The sequence below is a fragment of the Drosophila ananassae genome, chromosome 2L, assembly GCF_017639315.1.
Source record: "Drosophila ananassae strain 14024-0371.13 chromosome 2L, ASM1763931v2, whole genome shotgun sequence".
NCBI classification, from domain to species: domain Eukaryota; kingdom Metazoa; phylum Arthropoda; class Insecta; order Diptera; family Drosophilidae; genus Drosophila; species Drosophila ananassae.
Window position 1 is genome coordinate 27,764,404 of NC_057927.1, and position 12,324 is coordinate 27,776,727.

The window sequence follows — 12,324 nt, forward strand, 5'->3', positions numbered from 1 at the left end:
GAACCGTCTCTGGGGGCCTCCGACTGCTCTCGAACGGGGCTCCAATCTTGGTAGATGAATGGCATGAATCGGTTACGACGAAGAACGCGTCCGTTAAATATTTGAAAAGTGATTTGAATTCCTCACTGGTTAGTTCATTATTTGACTAAATTGATCAGAACTACTTCAGATGTGAACCTTTATAAAAACATGAAACTGAATCTAGTGTGCAAATGAAATAGATTTCAAATTGGGTTACCTCACATTTCATTTTAACAGACTGCAAATAGAGTACAGAACACAAAGCATTGAATACATACAAATAAATTCCGAAATTATGGGTGAATCGACTAACAAGGACCCCATGTCCTTTCTTTACATGAACCTACTGGCAGATATTTTAATGCAGGAAACCGTGGAATTCGAAAACGAATTCAGGATCAAGATGGAGTTCATCAGAGACCAGGAGAAGCTCTGCTTCTCGAACGCCAAAAATGTGAGTGATTAGTGATTAGTGGAGTTAAAAAATGGTAGTAACAAGGTGCTATCTGATTCTTCTTGGCAGCTTGTCTCAGTGGACCAATTCCTGAGAACTTTAAATGGCACCCTACTCAAGTTGGAAATGGATCTTAATGAGAACGAGAATCTACTGATCCAGGCAGAAGATACGGTAACCATATTGGAGCGCTCCTGCGTCAATGTCCCAGAACAGAGACAGTGCCGAGTAGACCCTTTGGTCAGAGCCACCTACACTGACCTGCTGAGACTACTCATGTCCACCGAAAAGTCGGCTGTCCAGTGCAACAGTCTCAGGGAGGAAATCGAGGCGTACAACAACGAGGTGTCGGGGAAACTCATGCCAGTTAATGTGGTACGTTTTAAAAAAATTCTGTATGCGTTTACTATTGACGTAATATATGTTCCAGATTGGCCAGATCATGGACTTCCACAATCGCACTTTGGATACAATGGAGAAGCAGATAAACCTTTTGAACGTCCAAATCGAGGGATTAAAGAAAGAATTTGCAGAGATGGCTAAGCGCGAAGCAAAGCTTTTACTCGCCGCTTCACTTCCCCACGTCCCTTGCATTCCAGAGCCAAAGCCCAGGAAACCCTGTCCGAAAAATCTACGCATTTAATCCGACAAAATATTCTTTTGAACCAAAATGCATACAATGCTTCAAGTTAAACTTTTTTCTTAAGATTAGGTTTGGTCTTTTCAGCTTATACACTAGTTGTGGGCGTCGCGGAAGAACAGCACGTCGTCGGCTATGATGCTGGTGCTGGTCTTTTGGTTTCCTTGCTGGTCAGTTATTTCTCCGTAGGTGATCTTGCCCTGCACCATGGTGCGCTGTCCCTTCTTCAGGTATTCAAGTACGGTGTCGCGCAGGTTTGGCTTGAAAACCACCACGCGATGCCAGTCTGTGCGCTGAGCCCAGTCCCCGTTCTCGTATCTGGAGGATAACAAAATCATAAGTTAGGAAATATTATACTCTTAAATAGTTTGTAAGCTATTGATGCATCCAAAAGCTTTATACATATTGTTTTAGTCGAAACTATTACTGTGCCTGAAGCTGTGTGCCTCCTTAGAGATTTTGAAGATTCAAGTTCAATTGCGAACGCATGCTCCGGAGCACGCACACACGCTGAGTTGTCCGCACTTACTTGTAGTTGGTGTGAGTGGCGACGGAGAACGTGACCACTGGATGCTCCTGGGATCCGCGCAATTGCGGATCGGCCCCCACGCGCCCCAAAATAGTTACATTGTTTACGGCTGTGGGTATTAAGTAAATTGTTGGGATTATTTCACAAAAACGCACCGGCAACTACGCACTTTTTTCAATTTTGGCGGGCGCCGCCGCTGTGGTTGTGGTCACCCCTCGTGTCGCCAGTGTCCGCAAGCCAATCAGCATGGGCTGGAACTATGAATCGCAAAAGTATTTAATTCGTTCCAAATTATTAGTTTTCTTGTACCCACCATGTGTTTTGTTTGTTGCATCATTATTTAACAATGTTATTTAGCCGGCAGCAGTACAACAGATTCTGGAGTGAGTGTTGGTAAGAGTGTTAGTGTTGGATAGTGCAGAAACTCAGCTGTTTTCTTGAAGCAGCGCCCTCTGTGGTAATTTGGCTTAACTATGCCAGAAAATTCGCATGTTTGTAAGATTAGCCGGCAGGTGGCGTGAAGCAGTTACTACAAAATGGCGCCACAATAAAGTTTATAATTCAAAATAAATTCCGTCTATCAAATTATATTTAATATTCTTATTGGGGGTTTCAGTTTTTAGTTATATAGTTAGTTATATATAAACTGTTATTAAGATTTCTTTCTTACATAAAATCCAAAAAGTGACATGTTTTGGCAAAATCATTTTGATTATCGAGTTTTAATATTATTTTTGAGGAATAATCTTTCAACCATTTATTTCTGTATTTGAACGATTTCAGATCTAAAATGTATTAAAAGAAGATATTTACTGTGAAACTTGTATATTATACCATTCTTATAGATAATTGATATATAATTGATTAGATTGTTCCTACTTACTGGTTGGAAATATTAATATAATAAAAAGAATACTTAAGAAATCAACATAGATTATTTGATTTCCATCCTCAAGGCTGGAGAAGGCTAATCCGGCCAACCTAATGGCCAAGACTCAAATTTTACAACCACAAACAGGATGTAACTTCGACGGCAGGCCTTGTGGCATGCCCTGCCTGCCACCTCTCGAGATGGTCTTGCTCTTTTCGAAAATTAGTTATCGCCAGCCGGCTTTGTTTGAGCTGCAAACGAGGAAGAGCGAGGAGCGGACAAGCGCCCGTTAGCCGGGTGCTAATAAAAAGCTGAACACCCGGGACGAGAGGCCTTCTCGAAACGGAGCGGAAGCCCAGAATCACCATTTTTATATTCCGCAAGAGCAACTGCATCTGCAGCAACCAGAGCCTCTCTGCAACTCTCAGGCTTGCATTCAAATTCAGGCGATGACGACAGTCGGCGGCAAAAGCATCGTCGCAATGTCGGTGCCCCAAGAACCAGCCATATTATATTGCCAGCCGGCCACAGTCTCGGAACTGTTTGCAATCTGCGTCACACTCGCGATTCTGCGAAGCTGATCGAATGCCTCAATGCCCCTCAGAGATTGCAGCCAGCTCAGCCAGTTCCAACTTATTCAGCTATATTTAAATACGTTCGTAAGCAATTCGTAAAATTATTGGAAACACCGATTTTTTAAACTAGAGTATTTTTTGATTGATTTGGTTGATTTACTTGAAATCGGTGGAACGGTTCATATTTCAGGTGCAAAAAACGTTCAAGATTTGTAAACTAATCTAAAAAGTAGAATTATATCCAATCTACAATAATTTGCTGAAGAAAATCGATGCTATAGTAAACTATACAACCATATTTGACAGATATTTTGTTCAATAGAGGCCTTAACTAAAATCAGTCATTTTTAAAGATTCCCAAATCATATAATACTCCCCCTAAGAAATTTTAATAAAAATCTTAAAGACCAACTACTGGTCTTCAATATTTACGAAATGTGGCCAATTCCTTGAGAAGATCCTACTTTAATTGCGTCACCCCCAAAATGGATCTTCAGTTTCGCCTTCCCTGGCTGTATCTCCCAGCAAACAGCCCGCAATCGGCCCGTCCGTATCTATATCTTTACCCGTAGTAGAGCATTTTTTCCGTCGTTCATTCCAGTGCGCGTGTTGCGGCGACTCTATATAAATATACGCTTCTATATGTACGGCCACATTCATATAGGTTGTTGTTATTGTTTTTGCTGCTGGCATGGCACTGTATCTGAAAGTGTGTGTATATGTTCGTTCCTCGTATCTGTATCTGCTGTGCGAGGCTCCGGCTCTGAGCGATACTAACCAACGAGCCAGTGAACGAACGTCCCAAATGTCGACGTTGTTGCTGTGGTTTCTGTTGTTGTTGCTGCTTTTTCTATATTTTCAGATTGTATGGCGTATGTCGAATGGCGCGACGTTTGGCGAGGTGGAGGAACTGAAGTGGTTGCTGTTGCTGGTGCTGGTGCTGGCGCTGATGATGTTGCCGTTGCCGTTGGCCTGGCCGGCCGACTGGGCTTGTCGAGGACGTTCGGTAGATGGCTGACTGGGTTGGATGGCTGGCGGTGGTGCTGGGTTGCTGTATTGCTGTATTGCTGTGGTACTGTGTGGTGCGAGTTTGCGTGCCAAAAAGCAGGCGCTGGCAAAATTCATATGTGCGCCTTATAGTGAAACTATAAACGGCGGCAGCATTCCGGCCAGCAACTTGCAATGTTGCCGCTGTCCGCGGAGACTGCGCAAAGGAGTGGAGCTGAAGGATTAAAGCCTTTAAGCGAGGCCTGAAAGTCCCTAAAAATGTGAAATATGGGACATCTAGTAATGTTCATTTTCCTTCTAAGCTAAAACAAAGCTATTCTTCAAATATAATAATAGTCTCACGCAATTCTAAAAGAATTCCGGAAAGCAGCAATCCGGAATCTAGCAGGTTAATTGACATCCCAGTGGCACATTCCAATCCTCAGGTAACCGTGCAGCAGTACCCACCCAGAGAAAGATAAGAGGAGATCCATTGAAGCCCTTCGAGATGGCCAATTTCAACGGACATTAAACCAACCCCACGAGCAACCCCAATCGAGAGTCACCCACCTCGAAGCTCCAACTGCATTGCGAGCTGACTGCGCACAAAATTTAACCAGAAATTTAACAGAGCAGCAGAAGCAGAAAAGCAGAAAACAGAAACACAGACCCAGAGCCCCAACCGAACGAATGGCTCGCATTAAAGTTTATTTCGAAACCGAGTCGCAGGCACGGTGGCAAGAAAAAGAAAACGAACAGAAAAAATCCAAGTAAAATTACGACAAGGCAAAGAGCCAGCAGTGGGCTGGGACTGGGCGAGTGGTCGGGGCTTGGGTTGGGGTTGCATGGGGCAGGGGCAGGGGGAGACTCTGAAAGAAAACAAGAAACTCCATGGGGAGAGGCGGATGAGGAGGGGGGCCTGGTGCTGGGGCCTGGTGCCGGTGCCGCGGGAGCATGGGGGAGCCGCCACACAAAGTGCTGGACGTGTGTGCGTGAGTATCTGTGTGCGGTGGGGCGAAGGTGAAGCATGCGATGGCGATGGCGATGGTTGGCTTGGCTTGGCTGGCTCGGCTGGCTCGGCTGGCTCGGTTTGGCTTGACTTCGCTCTTGGCTCCGAAACACAGGCAAGTCGGCGACGCTGATGGAAAATAAGAGGAAAAAAATATAAAATACGAATAACCAGCAAATGAACGAACCAGCGCCAGTCGGAGCAACAAAAATGCTGAATAAAAGCGTCGAGGCAAGAGGCACCAACGAGGACGTCGCTGGCGATGGCGACTCTTGCAACTGAAACCAGGCTGGCAGGCTGGCAGTCAGGCAGCGGCAACATCAGCAGGCTTAGCCCCAGACTAGGCCAAGAAAAAGAAAATAAAATGGGGAAAATGACACCGAAATGGGAATACTCTGGGAGTCGATCCAAGGGCGATCGAAAAAAGTTTGGGTTGGTATTAAATAAAAAACTGCATACGTATTGAATTTGAAAATATTTGTTAGGTTGTTTTAAGGGTAATAATAATTAATAAAGTTTCATATAATGTAAAATATAACTCCAATAACAAATATTTAGCATAATCCATATATGAAGTTTTAAGATATGATAATCTGTTTCTTTAAACTTTATAGATAATACAGTTAATACAATACTATATTTGACTCTTCAAGGCTCATTGATATTTGGAGTATTCCTTGCTAGGGAACATAACATCATCAGAGCCAGAGCCAGAGCCATAGAGACAGTCATCGGCGGAGCTGGAGTTGGAGTCGGTCCTCGAGTCAGAGACGTTGTTGTCGTCATCGCCGCACCGACTGCTCTGAGACCGGACCAGAAACGAGAATAAGGCCGGGACCGAGAACCCAGAGCTGTCAGCCATCCAAGCCGACGATGAACAACCAACAACCAACAGCCAACAACGAACAACGACCACGGCAGCGACCGAGCCGAGCCAACATTAAAGTTAAAGTAAAGTTGGAATTTGTGCCTCAACGGGCGCTCGGTTCTCTACATCCTTCCTCCCCCCAAGCCGCCTTTTGTAATCAGAATAAACGAAAATTCGCTTAAGCCAAGCCAGGCACAGTGGAGTACATTGTTGGACAAAGGTTGTTAATTAATGAAGGCCCAATTGCTGGACTCGGAAAGTAAAGGTGTATTAAAAAATTAAATTAACTAAAAATTTAAAAATAAGGTACATTTCATTGTATTCTAGTATCCGTATTTTTGATTGGATGTTTTATTTCTTCGACTATCGTCCACACTAATTGGAAGTTGGTATGATGTTCAAGAAATATTATATTTTTGTTTCCTGAAATAAGAAATCATTTGTTGAAGAACCAAAATTAAATATAGAAATCCAAAGTTGAGCTTTATTGACCACACTTTAGCCTCAATTTGCCGACATTCTTCGCTCGAAAACCGCACGCCTGGGTTTTCTGCCCACTGTCTCCTCTTTGGGTAGCGAGGCAGGATAAGGAGGTGGTCCGGGCGGGAGGTGGTGCCGTTGGGGAGGCCGGGGCCGAGGGCAGAGGCAAAACGCAAATGTCAAGACAAACGAACGAAAGAGCGGTGGCAACGGAGCGGGCCAAACGAAACGAACCGAGCCGAACGAACCTGGCCGAAATGAAACGTTAAGGAGTGGGCGGCGGGAAAACCAAAGTGCTGAGAGCTGAAACTCTGGATGGAGCCGTGAGGCGGACCCGGGGCGGTCTGAGGTGAGCGGGCGGGTCGGGGCGACCGAGGTGCCAGGCGGCCCTCGAGTGTGCGGAGACCTAAAATATACCCCTCCCCCCACACCTGCTCCATCCTTTGGATACCACCATTCATTCTGCTGCGATAAAGGAAATTCCACGCCACTGTGACAACACATTTGCCGCTGCAGAGCCACCCAGAGCCCCAACCACCATCCCATCCTCCTGGCTAAGTAGTGGGGGGATCGAAGCCACTGTCTCCACTTTTTCTCAGGACTCGGAGTTCTGTAAGCCGTTGAAGTTTGAAAAAAATTATAATTCCTAATATATATGGCACAAATAGGTTGCCATGTTTGGCAATGCCAAATCTTCAAGAAATATTCCATAATCCATATCCATATTCTTATTAAAGAGATTTATAATTTAATAATTATATAAATAATATTTATTATAAGTTTTTGCTTGAATTTAGATAACACCCTAATAAATTACTTTAATGAAGAATTATTTCTATTCTAATGTTTTGAATATTTAAGATTTTATAATCCGTATACGGGTCCTGATTTTTAGCGAAGAATGAATAAAAAGTTTTCAAATCAAAAGTAATCATACTGGTTATTGATTTACACAGATAGGAAAAATAAAATTGTGGTCTAATAAGGATACTTTATTGCAGTCCTTAGTTGCATAAAAGAGAAAGCTAAGATAAGAGAATCTGTCCTAGCATCTAATTCTTAAATTTTAAAACCTGCATGTTGATCTGCAAGTCGAGTGCACTAAGGTTTCTTTCGGCTTTAGTTAAAAACATAAGACCCAGCCTCCTTGGACTGCAAGCCAACTTAGAACTAAGCTTGGCCCTGGCTCCGCTTCCCAGGCCCTCAGCACTTGGCCAACCACGACAATGACGACCACTTGCCATTTGCGCAACGCAGCCGAAACAACAAAACCAGCAGCAGTAGCGTAACCGGAGCCATCGATCCGACGCGGAGGCCAGAAATAGCCGGGGTATTGAGCTAGGAATTGGGCAACTGGCTGGGAGGTTATGGGAGTCCTTAAAAGAGAGTAATGACAGAAGGAAAAATCGGGAATGGAATTCGAAGGATAGATTCGAAGGATAGATAGACATAAATAACCGATCAGCCAGTGAAGAGGCTGAACTTTCATATTGAATACCTAAAGTTGCATCAATATAAATTAAGAGATAGATTTTTAATTTAATAATTTATTATTAGTACAAAAATTAATGCAATTATACACAAAAACCATTTAAAATTAGAATCAGTCATACAAGCTCAGAAATCTTTTCTCGAAATTAAAATTTTTATAAAAGGTTAGCCTTTTTATAAAATTCTAATCGAATGTTAAAAGCATATCCAAGCATCCATTCTTTACATTGTTTTCAACTACTTAGAGGATATATAAATAAATAGATTCTTTGTTTGATTTAAAAAGACTGTTTTTAGTAAATACGACAATGTTTAACAGCCAAGAAGACCTCTTTTCAAACCATTTCGGGGCATAATCGTGGAATATCTAAAAATGTATCTTTCAATTAGCTTAACTGATCGCTTGTGGTGGATATTGAGAAACACAATTTGAACATTGATTTTGATTTTGCGATACATGGCAATCGCTTAACGAGAAAATAAATCAAACCGAAAATCGATTGCTACCGATTGTTTGATTTTATTTGATTGCAGCGCTGCATTCGAATCGATTACAAAATCGATAAATCATCGGAGAACTACCATGAATTACAGTTAAGGCAAATATGAGTGAGTGTATGAGCTGCTGTTGTGTGTGCCCCACTTAGGTTCGCTTCAATGGGGCCTAGCCCCTTCGACTGGCCGCTGCTTTGTTGCTGTTGTTGCTGTTGCCTGTTATTGGTGTTGAACCAATGCCAAGTCAACTGCGTGTAGTACTGCCATGAGATATTTTTTGGGACGTTCCCAGAGTTCAGGCTCTCGTACTGCTCAGTTCGGTTCGGTTTGGTTTGGTTTGCTTTGGTTCGTCACTGGGCGAGCAAACACCGCGCCGCAAAAAATGTGAATTTTTTGTAGCTTTTTCATCGCATATTGGGGTGTTGTTTTTTTCGAATTGTTATTCCGTCGAAAGAGAAACAGTCGATAAAAACCTGAAAGTGCTGGCCATGCGTCATGCCGGCTAAAGCGATGCCCTCTTCCCGGCGGTGAACTTGAGCCGATGGCTCAATCAAGGCTGCGCAGTGTGTGCGATCCTTGGGGAGCGTTTTTGCGCCGTCGTCGCTGCTGCAGAAATCCTCCTGCAGGGACCCAACTTAGGGCTGGATTTCAAGCCGTCGGCGCACACAGATATCATTCCCCCTAACCACTCGGGTCCACCCGCTTTTTTATCCTATTCTGCCCTTCGGCCTCACCATCTTACCATCCCACCACCCACCACCCACCTCCCACAACCCACCTCATTCATTTAGTTTTCGTACATCCAAAGCAACAATAGTGGCACAGCACAGCGACGGGGGAGGACGGGTTCCGGGGGGAGTAGTCCTTGCTGTTAGCTAGATTGTGCTCCGCCCGCCGCCCCGCTTCCGCTCCTGCTTCTCCAAACGCGTGAAAGGCCAGGGGACATAATAGAGGGTGATTTCTTCGGAGAGAACAGTCTGACCTCGCCCCAAGAATTATTTTCATTGGTGTTAAAAGGCATTATAAGTATAAGTAAATTTTATTAAAAATATAACTTAAACAATCCAATATTAATAGTCGCTAACTATCTTTCAATACTTGTATATCCTTCGAGAGCACCCTGTTTAGCGGCACACATTTCAGGCCGGGTTCGGCTGTCAGTCGGTCGCTCACTTTGCTATTCAGCGGCCCAGGGCAGGGGCTCGAAAAGGGATGGCAGGGCCGTAGCGCAGGAGGAAATTCCGGGGGGAGGTGAACGGCTGAGGGTGAATGCCAGTCGCTTGTCCTCCCCAACCAGCCATCCGCCCGTGCTCCCCCCTTGTCGTTTGTTTGTCACAATAGGGCAAAAGTTTCACTGTAACCGTTATGCGACCCACAGACACCACCGCCGCCCCACCCTCCCATCCCCGGCCTCCGCCGAAGAGCCAGAGCCCAAATGTCTGACAGGCAAGAGCAAAGCAGCCCACCATCCTCCACCACCACCCCATACCCGTGCATTTCATTCCATTCCCTGCCATCCTACGCCATCCCATCCACCCACCAGAGCCATCACTACGGCCACCCAATCAAGGCAGCAACCCAACCACCCACCGTGCCAGGCAGCACCACACCAGCCACCCAACCACCCAACCTCCCACTCACCCGCCACACAAGCTACGTTGTCGGCATAACGAACACCAGCCCAGGATGGGAAAAACCAAAACAGAACCGGGCATAGCCGAAGAGGATAATCCCTAGGAGAAAGTAGTTTACTAAAAATATTATTATATTAAATATTTCGTATAATGTCATAATTACAGTGTAATTTTCTGTTTAAGAAATGAATAAAGCTTTCTATTTGAATTTGTAAAAATAATGTGCATATTTCCGAAGTTAAAAACGATCCTTTATTTGTGTATATCTCTAGGAGCAAGTCCTGCCACCTAACAAGCATGACCTCGTGGCCGATTCTATAGTTGTAGGGTATATAGGACTTGCTCTGAAATACGACGGCTAAACATATACACACTCAGTTACACACATATCCCCGCAAACATACACACGCACAGCCACATACAGCGGCAGAGCATTAAGCTTTCATGCGAGTGTGTTTGTATCTGCGGCCCTGTGTGTGCCTGCTGCCTGTGTGTGTGTGCGAAACTTTTATTGTCAGCACAAACAGACACAAGCACAAACTCACACACACTCTCATGCAGAGAACCATGCTTGAACGAAGGATAAAATGCTGCAAATTCACGGCAACAACAAGGATGGCAGCAGGAGCAGCAGCAGCGGCATCAGACTGAACGTGGCCCACGGTACGTATACGTATCCATCAGATAGAAAAGGCATCGAGCAGCCGCATGCTGAAATAATGAAGCAGCAAGGACTCGACTCGACTCAGCACAAGGCAAGCAGCCAAGCAAGGATGGTACGGAAAGCAAGGATAGCAAGGATGGCAACGACGACCAGGCAGGAGACGACTTGGCCAGAATGAAAACGAAAATGGAAAATGTGTACGGGTCTGTGTCGGTGTCTGTCTGGCTATGTGCGAGTGTGTCTGTGTGTTGCTGTGAAAGGACGACAAGGATATTGCGCACGAGGACAGGATGGCTGCCTTGCCGTTCCTTTCCTTGCCTTGCCTTGGTGTTGATGATGATTACAGAGATGCGGAGATAGAACCGAGCTGAACTGAACTGAGGCTGAGACTACACGGAAATAAATTAGAATCATGGCTTAGATTTTGGCATAAAATATTAATTATTATTGTAAATGATAAATTATTAATATTTTTTATTCAAGAAAATACACAATATCTTATTATTTTGTTGTTTAGTATTTCAAAATTAGTAGTAGATTTAGTACTACTCTTCTCCCGATTTAGTAGCTTTAAAAATTAAATTTCATGGATCGTTTGGAAATGTCTAGGATAATATGTTAGTTGTATTTCTTAATAAGTTTTGCGATAGGCATTGTTGATCCATGTCAAAAATCTAACAATTAAAAAAATAAAATATCACTAATCTCATTTCAATATATGTTTTTCTGTGTATCATCTGAAAAACCAGCATGAGCAGAGCTCCGGAGCTCCTTTCGTCCTTTGCTCCGTTCGTTTCATTTCGAAGCGAATTTCTTGTTGTTGCCTCGGCAAAAGTCTAACACGCCAAGAATCCTCATTGTTCTTGTTGTTGCCGCTGCTGTTGGTATTGGTGTTGTCGTAATGCTTCTCTATCCCTTCTCATCGCCCCATCCCTCGCATCTGGCCGGATCCGTCCTGGCCTCCTTGTTTTTATACAAACAGGAGCAGGAGCAGGAGCAGGAGCAAGAGCTGCCGGAGCGGAGCAGCAGCAGAAGTAGAAGGAATTGATGTTAGGTTGAGCTTGGAATGGAATGGGCAAAAAGGACCTGGGGTTGGAGGACTCTTGCTGGTAGCAGCACAGAGCCGAAATATATTCCACTAGAATTGTTTATTAAATTTCTGGCATTTAAGCCAGCTTGACGCTAGAATTGGTGAAAACCAAAGCACCGGACAGAGCGAACCAGGGGAATGGAATCAAATTGCAATCTGGGAAGAGCCGGCCCCAATGTTCTATTTCTAATGAGGAGGAAGGAATCGAGTGATCTTGGGAAGGCAGCTATGATGGTGGAAGGGGCTGCTGCCAAAGTGGCAATATTTAATGCCCTTACTTGATAGGAGGTGATAGACTCCTAAATAGACAATACGCTGATCTTCTAAATACCTTCAACATTGAACTAATTATTCAAAAGGGATATAGAACATAATATTACTTAATAAAAGTAAAATGTCATCGAATTGAATTGCACTTTGATCTTTTCTTACTTTTATCTAAATCATCCTAATCCTCAGAGCAAATAAAGACAACAGCTGCGGGCTACTTTCGGATAAGAGGCGATAAGCATCACA

At 44.1% G+C, this 12,324-nt stretch overlaps 2 protein-coding genes and 1 long non-coding RNA gene across 4 annotated transcripts; 2 read left to right on the forward strand and 1 right to left on the reverse strand.

Moving 5' to 3' along the window:
* Window positions 1-231: 231 nt before the first annotated feature.
* On the forward strand, window positions 232-1,169 carry LOC6505699. Its single transcript, XM_001964397.4, has 3 exons — window positions 232-475; window positions 545-850; window positions 906-1,169. The coding sequence occupies exons 1-3, from the start codon at window positions 317-319 to the stop codon at window positions 1,116-1,118; spliced, it is 678 nt and encodes a 225-aa protein (XP_001964433.1). The 5' UTR covers window positions 232-316; the 3' UTR covers window positions 1,119-1,169.
* Window positions 1,114-2,098, reverse strand: LOC6505820 (single-stranded DNA-binding protein, mitochondrial). The gene is made up of 4 exons (XM_001964396.4): window positions 1,958-2,098; window positions 1,814-1,901; window positions 1,645-1,753; window positions 1,114-1,433 (listed from the first exon to the last, which is right to left on the reverse strand). The coding sequence occupies exons 1-4, from the start codon at window positions 1,979-1,981 to the stop codon at window positions 1,211-1,213; spliced, it is 444 nt and encodes a 147-aa protein (XP_001964432.2). The 5' UTR covers window positions 1,982-2,098; the 3' UTR covers window positions 1,114-1,210.
* Window positions 2,099-5,020: 2,922 nt separating this feature from the next.
* LOC123257011 lies at window positions 5,021-6,435 on the forward strand. Of its 2 annotated transcripts, XR_006506914.1 has the most exons (3): window positions 5,038-5,518; window positions 5,740-6,219; window positions 6,282-6,435. It is a non-coding gene; the product is annotated as an uncharacterized LOC123257011 (long non-coding RNA). The 2 variants fall into 2 exon arrangements; XR_006506913.1 differs by having other exon boundaries at window positions 5,021-5,518; window positions 5,740-6,435.
* The last annotated feature ends 5,889 nt before the right edge of the window (window positions 6,436-12,324 follow it).